The sequence below is a fragment of the Trachemys scripta genome, chromosome 11 (genome assembly GCF_013100865.1).
Source record: "Trachemys scripta elegans isolate TJP31775 chromosome 11, CAS_Tse_1.0, whole genome shotgun sequence".
In the NCBI taxonomy this organism is placed as follows: domain Eukaryota; kingdom Metazoa; phylum Chordata; order Testudines; family Emydidae; genus Trachemys; species Trachemys scripta.
This window is the reverse complement of record NC_048308.1, coordinates 30,727,121-30,742,899: the sequence shown is the minus strand read 5'-3', so window position 1 is coordinate 30,742,899 and position 15,779 is coordinate 30,727,121. Positions and strand designations below refer to the sequence as shown.

The 15,779-nt window shown below is 39.4% G+C and overlaps 1 protein-coding gene across 4 annotated transcripts in view; it reads left to right on the top strand.

Annotated features, from left to right (window-relative positions):
- ITGB6 (integrin subunit beta 6) overlaps positions 1-14,135 on the top strand; it is a 74,123-nt gene extending 59,988 nt beyond the window's left edge. For all 4 annotated transcript variants that reach the window (XM_034785624.1, XM_034785622.1, XM_034785621.1 and 1 more), the window contains 3 exons: positions 1,225-1,344; positions 5,908-6,074; positions 10,614-14,135. In XM_034785624.1, coding sequence (XP_034641515.1) covers positions 1,225-1,344; positions 5,908-6,074; positions 10,614-10,715 — 389 coding nt within the window. In that variant the 3' untranslated portion in view covers positions 10,716-14,135. The remainder of the gene's footprint in view (positions 1-1,224; positions 1,345-5,907; positions 6,075-10,613) is intronic.
- Positions 14,136-15,779: the final 1,644 nt, after the last annotated feature.

The window sequence follows — 15,779 nt, the reverse complement described above, 5'->3', positions numbered from 1 at the left end:
TTCCTTTTTTGTGATTTGGATGTTTGAAAGGTTTAGGTTGGGCTATTTGGCACTTCTTACTCAGCCAAACTTCCATAGAGTTTTGTCTGAAGGAGTGGTGAATAGAGCCTTAAAAGCCAATAACATTTCATTTTTAAAAATCCATTTGACAAACTTCTAGTTTTCTCACATCTATCTAAAAATAACAAAGACCGACAGGCTTCTTTAAAAATCCATTAAAAGGAAAAGCTAATTTTTAGAGCTGAGTTATTGTATAAATGTCTTGAAACCATAATTTATAACAGAAGCAACAACAGATGTTCAGCTACAGAGGTGTTAGCAGGCATTGCTAAAAATGAAGGATATTTTCTTAACATAAAGATTTTATATAATGTTAGAATTGGAATTGTGGCACTTCTGGAATTGGATATACAGTCTCAGATTCCAATCATTTTGCTTCTTCTTTACTGTCTGCCACAACTATTCATTTCCCCCCCCCCCCCCCCGACCTCTTGAATGAACCCAACATGAAAGGTTCCCTACTTCGGAAAGGTTTGAAAAAAATACTGGATTAAGTTTTTCTGCACAAATACATTAAGTGAAGGGGCAAGTAAAACTGGGCAGATTGTCATAATGGATTACTTTTGTATCTGCCTTCCGCTGAATCACAGTACAATGATCCCACAACTACTTCTGTTATTAATTTATATTTTATTATTGTTACAATACATGCCACAATATTCTTTAGGAACAGCATTGTGGAAGGAATAAATGGTAGTCCTTTTAAAGGTATCAGTATCTGTTTGATATGTGACTATCTACTTCTGAAATGTAATCTAGACATACTACCAGTAGCTCTAAGCCAAAGAGAACATATTGTTTACTTTGTACTAGAATCAGGGCTATTATATTCCCTAGACAACTGGTGGAAAGTGTCTTAGAAGTATTTGCAATTCATTGAAATTCACACTACAGCAGATTGATAGGTGCACTTGATGGTCAGTGCAGATTGACAACACCTGGACGTACTCTTCTGAAACATAAGTGGAAAATCTAAAACAAAAACAAAAAGCCATTTAGAGTGGAAGAAAAAGTTGTTAAATATAGTGGACAGTCTTAGGATATTTCCTTCTCTTCCTGACTTTACTATATGTTGAAGAGGCCATGACACACATTAATCCATAGTCTCTGTTTTTATTACATGTTAAATTGCATTTGACCTACTGGGTGGCTTCTTTTCCACAGATTTCTCAAAGGATAAATCTATTCCCTGCTCTTTACAAGGGGAAAATGAATGTGTTACTACATTTCTAATGGCTACAGATGAACAGGGAAGGACAATCATTCATAGCATAAAGCAGAAAGGTGAGTTGTTAATATCACCTTTTTAATATATGCACATTGTGAATTAAAAGTACAGATGGGAGAATCAAGCCATACATATTGGAAGATTAGCAAACTGAGATGTTATGTACAGTACTGTATTTTCTTGTGTTAATAGTTTTCTCTACCTAATCAAAAAAAAGCACCTCCTAAAATATTTCTTTCATGTGATGGTGAAATGAGATATGACCGTTCTTGCAATATAGGCAGTATGGACTAGTGGACTGAGCGCAAGGCTAGGAACGAGACATTGCTGATCTAAATCCAGCTCTGACTCCCTCTGTGGCCTTGCGGCAACTCACTCTATCTCTGTTTCAGTTTCCTCATCTGTAGAGTTTGTATAACATTTCATTCTCTACAACTCACAAATGATATGAGGATTAATTAGTTAGTTTTTCAAAAGCACTATGGGAGTACTAAACATTATGAAAATGATGATGGTAGCAAATACCATCACATTACATGACAAATTACCTGTAAAATCTTATTCATATAGATACAAAAAAGGTTAATAGATTAACAAGAATCCATAATAGTTACACTAGGCTTGATGAAGTAAATACTATTTTATATTATGTGCAAATATTTTTTAAAATCATGCCCAGTCCACATACTGTAATTACATTTAACACAGCACTATTACCAAGTTTTGAATGATTTTCACAAAGTTACCCTAGATATTCAACAGTCATTTTTACTAAGGTATGTCCTTTCATTTAAAAATATTTATTTATTTATTTATTTATTTATTTATGGTGTTATTTGTCTTTGCTTATCTTTCATTTAAAGATGCTAATCATGTGGGACATGAGAGAACACACTCCTCTTCTCAGTTACTAGATAGCACATTTCCAGGCAGTCAAATAAATTTTTGGACACACCTATGGTTGCCAACTTTCTAATGGTACAAAACTGAACACCCCTTCCCTGTCCCTTCCCTGAGGCCCCGCCCCTTCTCAGAGGCCCCATCCCCCTCTGTCGCTCCCTCTCTCCCACCCTCTCTCACTTTCACCAGGCTGGGACAGGAGGTTGAGGTGCAGGAGGGGGGGTGAGGGCTCCGGCTGGGAGTGCGGGCTCTGGGGTGGGGGCAGGAATTATGGGTTTGGGGTGCAGGAGAGGGCTCCAGGCTGGGGTAGGGGATTGAGGTGTGGGGGGTATGGGCTCTGGGCTGGGGGTAGGGCCAGAAATGTGGGGTTCAGGGTACAGGAGAGAGCTCCAGGCTGGGGCAGGTGTTTGGAGTATGGGGGGGGTGCAGACTCCGGCTGCGGGTGCAGGTGTGGGAGGGGACTCCGGGCAGGGGGTTGGGGTATGGGGTCCCGGCAGCGCTTACTGCAGCTCCCAGGAAGCAGCCATCAGGTCCCTGAGACCCCTACGCACATGGGTGGCTAGGGAGGCACCTTGCGCTGCCCTCACACCCACAGGCACTGCCCCTGCAGCTCCCATTGGTCACGGTTCCCAGTCAGCTGGGAGCTGCAGAGCCAGCACTTGGGGCGGGGGCAGCATGCGGAGCCTCCCTGGCCACCCATGCACCAGGGAACGCAAGGATCTGGTGGCTGCTTCCGGGAGCTGCGTGGAGCTAGGGCAGCCAGGGAGCCTGCCTTAGCCCTGGGCCCCCGCTGTGCCGCCAACTGGATATATAACAGCCCAGTCAGTGGTGCTGACCAGAGCTGCCAGGGTCCCATTTCGAACGGGCATTCCAGTCAAAAAGCAGATGCATGCCAACCCTAGACACACCGAGTGTCTCACTTCTAAAAGTTAGTTACATCATTAAGGAAATCACTGCACATGCTTGCTTTCCTTCTGGCAGTATAACTTGAGGTTTGGAAAATTTCTCCAGCCACTCATCATCTTTATTAATTCTGTGTGCAGTGTTTCTGCAGTATCTGTGTCAGGAATTAAAGTGATTGCACTGGAAATAATCAGCTATTCCTGTAAGAATATTATTGTTTAATAATAGTAGTGTGCTATTATATACAGTAGCTTTATACCAAAGAATGTTGAAGCAAAGCTTTACAATAAGGATGGAAGGTATACACGTGTAAACTGCACTCCCCAGATTCAAGATCATAAAATATTTTCATAGCTGTATGATAGTCACTTTATTAAATATATTTACTGTGTTTCTTTAAAGATCAGGATTGATAGAAATAGCTTACCGCAGGCATACTGCATGCAAATGGTTTGCAGCATTCCCCACACAATTCTGACAATAAACCTAAATTCTAATCTGCTGTTCCACTTCCCGGCCTGTCTCAAGTAGAGGAACAATTATGCTATGGTTTTGTGATGTATGCAAATGTGAACTAAGATGAGAACACCATGAACGCTCAAAAGCTCATTTTCACTTATGGATCTGAAGTTCAGTCTGCATGAACAGCTAATGCCTTCATCCAGTGTTCAAACTAGACCTCTCAAAATGAGTTGCATAATGACATCAATCAAAATAGTCATGCAAAATAAAATCTGTGTAAATTATGCCACACTGAAACAAATTCTAAATGTCACCAGGCCATGGTTCAGCAGCAAATTTCATAAAATAGTAACCTTCATTGACTTTTATGAGTAATACTGGTTAATATTAAAATGATCCTTTATTTGAGAGCTGACAAAAAGAACATGCCCTCTGGGCTTTCCAAACCTATTATTATGTTGAATTCTAGAAAAAAAATCTATCCCAGAATAATACTGATTTTCTATTCTAAAATGCCCATATTCGACCTAGGATTGCTAGCTAGCCTTTATAGAACCAAAAAGAAAAAAAATTAAACCATTTAAAAAGTAGTATTCAACTTCTAGCATGGTAACAACTTACATTCATCATGGAAATGAAAGTGAAATATTTCCAAAACTGAGGTGTCTAGAATACTTCTGTCTGGTTCAAAGATGTTAGTTCCTGTTTTTAAACACAGGTACCCTAACAAACTTTACAAATCCCACACCTGGACCCTCGTAATTAGCATCCAGATGTGTATAATGAACATTTATGCACTGAAGTGCCAAACTGAGCAATCAAGTGTGTTATTCCGAGTCTTACTTAGGTGCTTTTGTTTGAAAATTGGGCATCTGATTTGATGCAGTATCTCCTTATCCAATACTTCAGCTTACCTTCACTCCATCTTTACTCATGAGGTTTGGTCACTGAATGGAAAGGACATGACCATTTCAGATAGGGCTGAAAGTGACATCTGTTCAGAACTCAGAACTGACTGGATTCACGTGCGCAAGACCATGTCTGTATTTTTATGAGTATATTCAAATCAATGGAGCCCAAGACAAAGCACCTTCAGTGTAGTTTCTAGGGGTCTGGTCCTGCCCCACTGAAGTCAATGGATTCTAGTGGGAGCTAGGTTAGCAATACTATTTACATTATGGCAACAGACATTGGAAAACAGCGGAAGATTTTCTATATCTCATTTAGACCCTGTGTGAAGAATTTAAATTCCGTTTCGCACAGAATTTTGATATTTCAAAATTTGGCTTCACTCTGAATCAGCCCAAAACCTGAACATTTCAAAATTCTCCATGAAAGAAAATTCCAGAAAAATAATCATTTTGGATCAATCAGAACATTTTGTTTAGACAAAATCAAAATGTTTAATTGATATTATCACTTTTAAAAAATGTTACATTACATATTGTAATATAAAGAAATCATGCTGAATTTTAAAAATTCCAAACAAAAAGATTCAAAATTAAAAATTGAAATATTTCATCTTGAAAATGAGACATTTCAACATTGTCTGAATGTTTTCCCTTGTTTTTTCTCCTAAATGAACTTTCTGAAAAATTGACATGATTTCCCAGCATTTCTATTTTCGACAGCTGCATTCTCTGATGGAAAATGGTTCAGTTGTAACTTTTTCCGAGCAACTCTAATCTTATTTATTTGAGTCAAATCCCAGTCCCACATCTGAGGCATTTCAAGGGGAATCTTGGGTTTTCTTGCTTTTCTTTATTTTTTAGATGCCATATTTCCCCCTAGCTTCTCCATTTCACCAATGCTGTTTCCCTGTGTTAGTAGTCATCCACTAAACTGCCGACGATCTAGTCAGCATCTTTCCCTCTGCAATATGCCTGAGTGCTGTAAATCCAAGAAGTGAGATTATTGTGAGACTTCATGCTACCACTAAGCCAACCACTTTTCTCATTTCTTTTGGAAAAATCACTTTTGGATTTTTATTTTTGGTGTTCCAAATTTAACTCCAGAGAATCCGTATCTAGTTAATTTTGTATTAGAGCTATGAGAAACTTCCGTAGTGAATACTTTTTACCCTTGCAGTATAATCCTTCTGGGCCAGTTTCTCAAACCTTTTCGTAAGCCTGTTTTGAATTTCATGGAAACCCGAGCTAAATGGTGGCTTCAGATAAAACGATTTTAGCTGAGCTTCACTTTGAATTCTTGGATTCGTATTCAGGGTCTGGAAAGGTACATGAACTTGAAAGAAAAGGCACATGCAACACTCAGCAAGGAAAACCAGCAGGTTCTTCTCAGCTGTTTTCAATTATACTTGTAAATAACACTCATAGCTTGCTTTGTTTCTACAGATTGCCCACAACCTCCAAACATTCCAATGATAATGTTGGGTGTTTCTCTTGCTATCCTTCTGATTGGCATTTTTCTACTTTGTATATGGAAATTGCTAGTTTCTTTTCAAGACCGAAAAGAGATTGCCAAGTTTGAAGCAGAAAGATCAAAGGCCAAATGGCAAACGGTATGTACTTGCATTAATTTTATACAAGTCTCTATGATTTGGCTCAATGGCTCTCAAGTAATAAAGGAATTGGACAGATTTCCCAAACCATGCTTTTGTGTCAGTAGATTTTCACTATATAGCATGCTATAAATTAAAATTGTAATGGGTTTTTAGGAATGAATGAAAAATAGATGGATTTCAATATTCTTCATTTTATTTCTTCCACACACAAATATGGTGCACTGAGATGTTGGTTTTTTAACGAACAGCTGGGCATCTCATGAATAATTTTATATGCATCTATTAGTAAATAGTTTGATTAAGATTAGAGGCACAATCCTGTTCCCATAAATATCACATGTTCCTTTTTCCCTGTTCCTTCTGCCTGGAACTTTTGCTCTTTTGCAATAGTCTTTAAATGAAAAAGGCTGGGAACCATATGTTCATAAGCTTTTCTAGAGAAGAGTGGAAGGGATTTTAATGTATTATGATGTATTAAATACTGATTCATTGACTAAGGCAAAGCTACACTAAGCAAAGTAGCATCATGATTAACACACTTCAGCAGGATTAGTCACTACATATTCTCCAGCATCTGAGAAAGAAAAATAGGTATAATTTAACTCCAAGAATGTTTCCCCAATGCCTTTGGTTAGCCAAGGCTGGTAAGAGAGAGGTGAAGGAATAGAAGAGCCATCAGGAGGGAAAATAAAGAAGCTTCTGAAGGGAAAATCAGTGAGGCCAGACAAAGGGCACTGGAAACCAGCATTAACATACCTAGTGTTAGCCCTGAAAATCCCTGGGGTTTCCCTAATTAACCACGTGGTGGTACAGTCTGAAGTGTCTGACTACAGTAGAGCTGAATAAAATTCTGACAGCATATGTCTTCCACCACTCTTGCTGAAAATGGGAGAGAAGGTATTTCCAAGGCCTGTCAGCTGCCCATAGTAGGAGATGGGGAAGCCACTGCCATGCCCCAAGAAGATTGACAACAGATAAATGAAAGGTCACAGGCCTGTGGTGGGAGGAGACCTCTTGGGGAAGTGGGAGGCCATCTGAGCATTCTGAGGTTTACATGCATCTCAGGCTCAGGATCCTGAACCTCGGCTAAAAGTTTGTGTAAAAGATAAAGAAGCCTCATTTTCATCCAAAGCCTGGAACCACAGAGGTTTTCTGCATTGCTTCAGGTTTTGTTCTGAAAGGAGTGCATAGCTTTGGAGTTGACATATTGTTATATTAAAAATCCCAGGGAACCTTCTACAAGAGTTGGGGTGAAGTGAGCTGCCCAAATTCCAGTTACATTCTGCTTATCTAAATTCTTCCTGTACTCTCAGATATTGTATTCCTCACTCCTGTCTTACACTATTTGGTGGAGTTACTGTGTACCCTTAAAGTTCTATAACAGGCAAAACCAAACTCCCAAATGTCAAGGCTCTGGATCTGAACTGTCCACATGTTCAGGGATGTTTATGTTGGGCATATTTGCCAGAACTTGGAATGGGCGACAAGGGCTGGATCACTTGATGATTACCTGTTCTGTTCTTTCCCTCTGAAGCACCTTACATTGGCCACTATCAGAAGACAGGACGTTGGGCTAGATGGACCATTGGTCTGACCCAGTATGGCTGTTCTTATGTTATGGAGCTAGGTGTAAGCTGTGAACTTGGTTCCAAGATTTAGGCTCATCTCTTAAATAGCTGATGCATTTCACCCCAGAAATGCCTGTACTACATGGGTAAGCAAAATCAGAGAGCCTGATCTTGTGAGGAGTTGAGCATCCTCAACTTCCATTGACTGTGAAGACTGAAGGCACTCAGCAGCTCACAGCATAGTTTGGAAAGCACTTTGAGCTAGATTGAGCCATTAAGCTCAGCCCAGAGCAAGGGACGATGTGCAACTGTGCCCTTCCAAGAAAAGGTCAGGCAAAGAATTATGTCTCAGAATTACAATTCCACTCCAGTTCTCCCCTTGCTCTGATGGGGAGTAAGTTACTTCACCCCTGTTTTGGAGTGCAGTTTGCTCCCCCACCCTGTGAACTCATCCAGCTATTCTGACTGGTGAGTAGCATGGTGGACCCAAGGTTCCCACTCCCTGCCCCATCCATCCCCTATCTTCCCCCACACACACTACTCGCTTACAGTGGAGAGTCCTGACTGATCATTCTCTGATCTCCCTCTGTAGCCAAAGCCACACTCTGTACAGCTCTACTCCCCCTTAGTTCTCTGCATGACCAAATAATGGTAATGTCAATGTTGCTATACAACAAACACTTTAACTGCCTCATTAGTACTACTTGCATATAAAAGAATAAAAGCAGCATTTTGCGAGAACATTTTTATTCAAACAGAAAACTGTTACACCTCTACCCTGATATAACGTGACCCGATATAACACGAATTCGGATATAACACGGTAAAGCAGTGCTCCGGGGGGGCGGGGCTGCGCACTCCGGCGAATCAAAGCAAGTTCGATATAATGCAGTTTCACCTATAACGCGGTAAGAGTTTTTGGCTCCCGAAGACAGCGTTATATCGGGGTAGAGGTGTACGTGACATTTCACTGTGTTGATAGCAGTAAAAATGGGTTAACCAGCAGACCTGAAAAGACATGCAATATCAACTGCAGACTAGTGAGTTGCTACAGCTTTGTTTAAACACGATTAAAAGAAGCGATGAACAAATTCATGTTAATATACATAGCATACACTAATTGGCACAAATTTGTGTTTTTATAGAAAAAAAACAGGCTTGACAAATGAGTACTATCTTTATAATTAACTGAGCAGTTTAATGGTGAATCATCCCCCTCTCCTCCCAAAGTGACTACAGAACATTTTATCTAGGATTAGCACATAATTAAAATTAAGGTGTAAACTTTGTGATTCTTTTTAAAAAAATCTAAAACAGAAAATAACATGTTGAGAATTTACATGGGTTGGTAATTAATTAAAGCCGGAACGGATATGCATTACCGAATAATACTTATCTAGCACTTTTCATTTTCAAGGCACTTCTCCATCATCATCTAACTAATCCTCAGGTAGGAAAGTATTATTAGTGCCATTTTGCTCACAGACAACTGAGGTAGTTAAGGCACTTGCTAGAGACCACAGAGGGAAACAGTATGAGAGTCAGGACACCTCGCCTCCAAGTAGCTGCATCTGACCAGAGATCAAGTCATAATAACATTGACAAGCTGCTGAGAAAGCTGCAACCAGCCAGTTTCTGTGGGTCTGGGGTGGGCATGGGGGATTCACCCGAAGATTGTAAGAATTAGGGGAAAGTAGGGGAAATGGAGAGAATTTGCCTAAAAATCCCCCCAAAATAATTCAGGAAACTGTACTGCAAAATATAATTATACCATCTGTGTAATTAGACACACTCTGCTTGAAGGATTCGGCAATGTGATGGGGAACATTGAGGAGTGACATTTCAGTGTCAATGCTGAAAGCAGAAATGCCATCTGAAGGCAACTTTTAGGTGCCTACGTAAGGAAGGTGGTTCAGTGAGGGACTGGCCTCAAGGGGAGAAGGAGTGCTCTAGCTCATTGTGGGTGGTAAATAACTGTGTGTTAAGAACTTGGAAAGCTTTATAATCCTCAAGGCAAGGATAAGGATATCTGTAGTTTCAGATAGCACAAAACCGCTGATACCACTGGAAGGGATCTTATTCCACAGGTGCAGGCCGGCAAAGCACACTTGCCTGAAGGGGTATTGATGCATGACTTCTGTATATAAAGTGTTTCATTCTATAATAAGTGTACATGGTGCTCTTACTATCATTTTAAAACACATCTATTGCTTTTTTTACTTGGCCCATAGTTCTGAGTGCCAGAAATAATAAATCTATCATTTGATTGATTATTCATAGTTATATGTGATTACAACTGGGAAGTTTTAGACTGATCTGCCACTCTGTTACATCTGCTATCAAGGGACCAGGGGAACAACCCTTTCATCTGAGTAGCCTGCAGAGATCAAGTAGGGGAATGGTGGCAGCATAAACAATTTAAATGACCCTTTATAGAAAACACTTTTTATAGTCTTTTCCTTCTAGAATGATCCAGTCATGATGCTCTGCATGAAAATAATGTAAAGAGACATGGTTAACTACATCTTTGACAACATACTGTTTGACTAGATTTGTTTTTTTAACCTGGGAGACAGGTTTGTTTGTTGTTACATTTTTCCTAGTTCTGGACTGATTTGTTATACTCTGTGTAGACTGATCATAATTATGCCATATTATGATCTTCAATGGATCTGCACATGACAAATTTACTGTGCTATATTCTGTAATGCAGCAATAAGCACATTACTTCCACATATAAGGAATAAAAGATACTACTGAGTTTGTGTGTGGTTTGCATTACCAGACTGAATCAGGTCAGGAATCATTTACATGATGGTGACCCACACTGCTCTAAAGCTGAAGAGGTAGCATTAAAGTTAATGGGCTGCATCTACACACATGTGCAAATGAGTCAATGGTCAAATGGCAGATTTAAGAAAAATTATATTTAACTTACTAGCATTTTTTCTTTTTTTTTCTTTTTTAGGGAACAAATCCCCTGTACCGAGGCTCAACAACTACATTTAAAAATGTAACTTACAAGCACCAAGAAAAGCAAAAAGTGGACATTACTGCAGATTTCTATTAGCACTTCAGACACTGAAAAATTAGTTTTACTGACAAGAAATATAAAAGCACTATTTCGTTTTTATTTCTTTATAACTGATTACATGGATGTTTGTTAGCACATCTTAGTGATATAATTCAGCTAGAGCAAATATATTTTGTGTGTATTGAAGGTACTGTAGATAATTTTTAGTCATACAGCAGTTAACAGGAACATTACAGAGAAACACATTTAATAGTCAGAACCACAAATTAGTCTTAAAGAAAAAAGCACTGAAGAGTTCTGTGGAATTTGCACCACAAATAGAAAAAAATTCACCATCAATAAGCACATTTGGTGAGTCTACCTTATATTTGCTATTTATGGTGAATTTTACTTTACGTTGGTCACACTACAATGCCACACATATGGTGCATTCCCAAACACAATCAGTCTACGCTGTTGGCTTACATAAAATAAAAGATAGGAATTTATGGATGACAAGACTAATACGAGCAGGGCTAGGGGGTCCTGATGCCAAACTATGGGCCTGGATAGTGATTTAATCAGAAACACCCGAATGTATAGCCTAGCTTACAGGGATCCAAAGCTTACATAAATATCTCCTCAACCTCTTTGCCTTTCCCTCTTCCTTTGCCTGTCTCCTTCCCTGCCCCTGACTCTTCTCCCTTTGGTGTTCTACCCCTTTCTTTAAGGACCGATTCTAAGGCACTGCCAACAGTGAATCCTGTTTAAACACAGCCAGATCACTTCCTCCTCTTTCCTCTGAGTTCTAGTGGAGAGGTTCTTGTACAAAAAATAAATGTTTGTCATAGTTCAGAAAACTCAATAGAGCAGCTTTAAACCTGAAGAGGACCCTGAGGGTTCTGAAAATCTACCTCCTGTGCAGAGATCTCACACAAGGCCTATACACCACTTAATCCTAATTAGGTTTCAAGACATGCCTAGGAGCTGCATAGGCTATTGTGCAAGCCCTTTGCATAGAAGAGAATTTCATACATGAGGCACATTTGTAATTATCATACCTATAATAGCATTGTTTTATGGATACCACACACACAAATGATGAGATTTTTAGGTGTCCATAGCAGCAGCGTATTCTAACCTGCCAGTCCATTTATTCTAGTAAAGAAAATATATTTGGCCCTTTTTGGCAGATTTTCAAAATAAGCAGTTAGTAATTACTAATTCCACTTGCTATTCATGGCAGTGAATAAAAACTCAGTTTTTAACTAGAGTTGCTAACTACTTGCCATAGACCCTTAGTCAAAAATGCTGATGGCATGCACAGTACTGAAAAAAAACAGCTGATGTGATAACATGTTAATGACACTATCAAGATTTTTTTTTTTGAGAGAGAGAGAGAGAAAAAAATACTGTATTGACCTAGATATTAGTTTCTTCGGAAATGTTTTAACCTTCTGGAATCCATGGTAAAAAGATTCAGAGTGCAGACTATTTTTACGACAGATACATATGCCATCTGAAAATATTTTTAAAAAAACAACATGTTAACCTATTGCCAGACTACCAAAAACTATATTTTTCTCTTCATTAAACCAAAATTTTGATCTAAAAATCCTTGTAGGTGGCCATTTTGAAATAAATATTTATTCCAACAGCATGTGCAACTTCAAGCTTTTATGTCCGTACATTGCAAATACAGGATGTGGTGTGAATTGATTTAGCACGTAGCACTGAATCATACCTGTTTTTCTGGGCCTGATCCAAAGTCTACTGAAGTCAATTGGTAAGGATGGATGAGCCCTTAATGTCTGGAGAGACATAAAAACAGATGTCCATTGCTCTGCGGTTGTCACCTCTCTCTATTTGAATTGCAGAATATCTTTTAAACAGCTTGAAATCAGTTCAAGTTGTTCTACCTCAGTAACCAGACTTCAGACTAAATTCCAACACATCAGAATGATGTATATATTGCTCTGAACTTACAGCACATATATTTTATTTTATTTGTTAAAATCTCAACTCTTTCCCCATCTTTCCCCATAATTGCAGTGTGAAAGGCTTACTGTAAATCTAATCACTGGAACTGGAATAAGTTAATTAGGCACCTGTACTTTTCACTATTCTTTCACAACTCATAGTGGAAGCTACGCGTATGCAGAGGGCCCAGGTCTGCAGTCCTTCCATTCACTTAACTCATACTGAAGTCAGTGAAAGTTACATATAGCATGAAATCCTGCTTCCTTAACCACATGAATAGTCCCATTGAGCAAAATCATGGCTCCATTGAAGTTAATGGGAGTTTTGCCATTGACTTCAATGGGGCCAGGATTTACCCACTGACTTCAGTAGGATTATTGCACAAGTAAGGATAGCAGAATTTGGACCATGGAAAGAATGTAAAGGTAAAATAGATATTACTTCTGTGTTTGGTTTTAAAGTAAAAGTATCAAATGGGAATCATTTTTAAAAGATTAAAAAGCATCTTCCATTTGGTATCTCTAAAGTAACCAAATGCCTATTATTTTATTAAACACCTTTTAAGTTGTATTTCAGAATGGCTGACTCAATGGATCAGTAATAGCAAGAAGAGCCTTTCATCTTTAGGTCACCAGTTTATATATAGAACAGCTCTGTAGTGTTTGAATGTTGTTACCCTCTGAACACTATTCAGTGTCTCCTAATGCACAGACTGAACTACAGAACTCATTCATCCCCTGGCAGGGAGCCCTGGCAGGCCAGAGGCACATTGGCAAGGCAGTGTGGTGAAGAAGGCTGCTTGTGCTGTACCATTTCTGTGCATCAGGGCTCTCGGTCGAGCACTTTTTGCCAGAATGAAAATCAATCAACTACTTTTTATAGTGAGAATTCATCAGAACATAGAAAATAGCCAGTTTCATGGATTATTTACTGTTATAATTAATCATGTTTATTACAATAGTGCCTAGAGATCAACCAAGAATGGGCCCCATTGTGCAAGTCACTATACGAAAGTCGCTGCCCTGAAGAGCTTACATTCTATAGGAGACCTCTCAAATACAGATCATGCTGAAAGCTATTTTTAATTAAAATATGTGCTGCAAGCTTCCCAGAGGTCATACAGCATATTATAAGATGTTGATCAGAGACCAGTGGCATTTTCCCCAACTCCAGGAGTGGGGTTTATCCTTTTAGTTGGATGGTAATATTTGTTATCTTGTAGATACTTTTAGCAAACTTTTACAACCCTTTTTTCCTTTTTCAAACTCTGAGTGTGGTGGGGGAGGAGGGGGGTGGCAGAGAGGATGGAAAAGTCTTTTTTTTGCTGTTGTCATGGATGATGTTTTGACCTAAGGCTGGACCTGGAAAAAGGGCAAAACATTATTAATAGATGTACTTCTGTTCACTGAAGAGTTAAACTAAGTAAATAAAAGAATGTTCATAACATTTTTTTTGTATTTGTGTATCTGACATACATTAAAAATGTAATTTAAGTAATTTGTCTTGCATGGATAATTTTCATTTTGATTTACAAAAATGTATATATGTACTGTGTGTCCAGATTGCATTTCCTGTGTATGGCTTTTTCAATTTCAGGAAACAACATAATACAGAAAATAGGTAATGAATCCAGGAGTCGAATGTCAGGGCAGTACTCTTTGTGCATTGTATATGTAATGCAGAGGGCCAAATCCTGCATCTTCCTCTCTGGCTATGGGGTGCTCTGACTCACCTAAGTCAGACCAGTTCTCTCAGGGGAGAAAAGGAGGGCAGGATTTGGCGATACAGAGGGTCCACACTTCCTACAGGCTATCAAGCTGTATTCCACTATATCTCACTGACTCCCAGCATGCAGAATAAATCAGGAGAGGGCCAAGGGATCCACAAGTATATAGTTCCAGTCAACCATTTTCCCCTATAGCAGGGAGGATGGTAAGGGAGACCAATGGCAGTCTGGGTTGCTGTAGTCTTGACGTTGTAGTTGCAGTTGTGGTGGGCTCTCTGGCTTCGAGTGAGAGGATTCCTGCCCTCCAACACCCTGAGGAAATACCCAGTGTACAGCCAGGCTACTCGGACTGTAAGCTAGTTCCAGGAGTTGGGCTATGAGTTTTACCTGCTAAAAATCTGTGATATTCATCATATGTTCCTAGAGGCAAATCTCACATTGACACCAATGAGAATTGAGATAGGACTAGAGATAGGGTGACCAGACAACAAATGGGAAAATCGGGACAGGGTGGGGGGTAATAGGAGTCTATATAAGAAAAAGACCCAAAAATCGGGACTGTCCCTATAAAATCAGGACATCTGGTCACCCTAACTAGAGACCAAGCATCAAGGAGCTGAAGTATCTGCAAGTATCCACAGACTGGGAGGAGATGTGCAGAAACAGCACTGTCCGCCTCTCCCTAAAGACCCTCACAGACTTACAGCTCCCTGGTTTCAGAGGGAAAGGTGGGACAGGGTGGGTGGATGAAGCTGGGAGGAGTAGCTGTTCTACAAAGCATCCTCCTCCTCAAAACCCATAGAGATTTATCTCATAAGATAACACCAATCCTTATCTTACATAGAAACATCCTCTGTGATGAGAGACCTGCTGTTGGAGTGTTTGGAATCAGCCACACAATGTGATCCAAAAAGTGGAGTCCTAGGTGAATTTTTTTCCTTAATGCTGCACAGCTCTGCATGTTTGCCCTGAGTTCTGAGTACAAAGCCACACTTCCTGTATGCCGGTCAAGCCTTTTAAACCCGAACTTCCTAGCTTGTTTTACAGTAGGTGGAAGGGGAACATTGTCCGAGTGGAATGATCACACACAAGCTACATGAGTAAAACCTGAAGGAACCCATTTGTTCCTCCATTCTTCTGCAGGGAATGAGTAACTCCCACTGAAGTCTCCTTCTGTAAGGAGGGAATTATTTAATCTTGAGTAAAGACTGCAAAATTGTATTCTTTTTTTTTTTTTTTGGTTTATTTGTTGGTTCAAGTGTATTTACAGTAAATTCTTTTTTCTCTAAATCTTTTGTGTGTCAGCCTGTCCTTATCTGTTGCTTCATGTCATTCAATTATTCCTAGCAACTCCCTCATGCTTCCATAATTTGTTCTGCTGAAATTCATTGTTTTTATTTAACATCTTTGTTTGC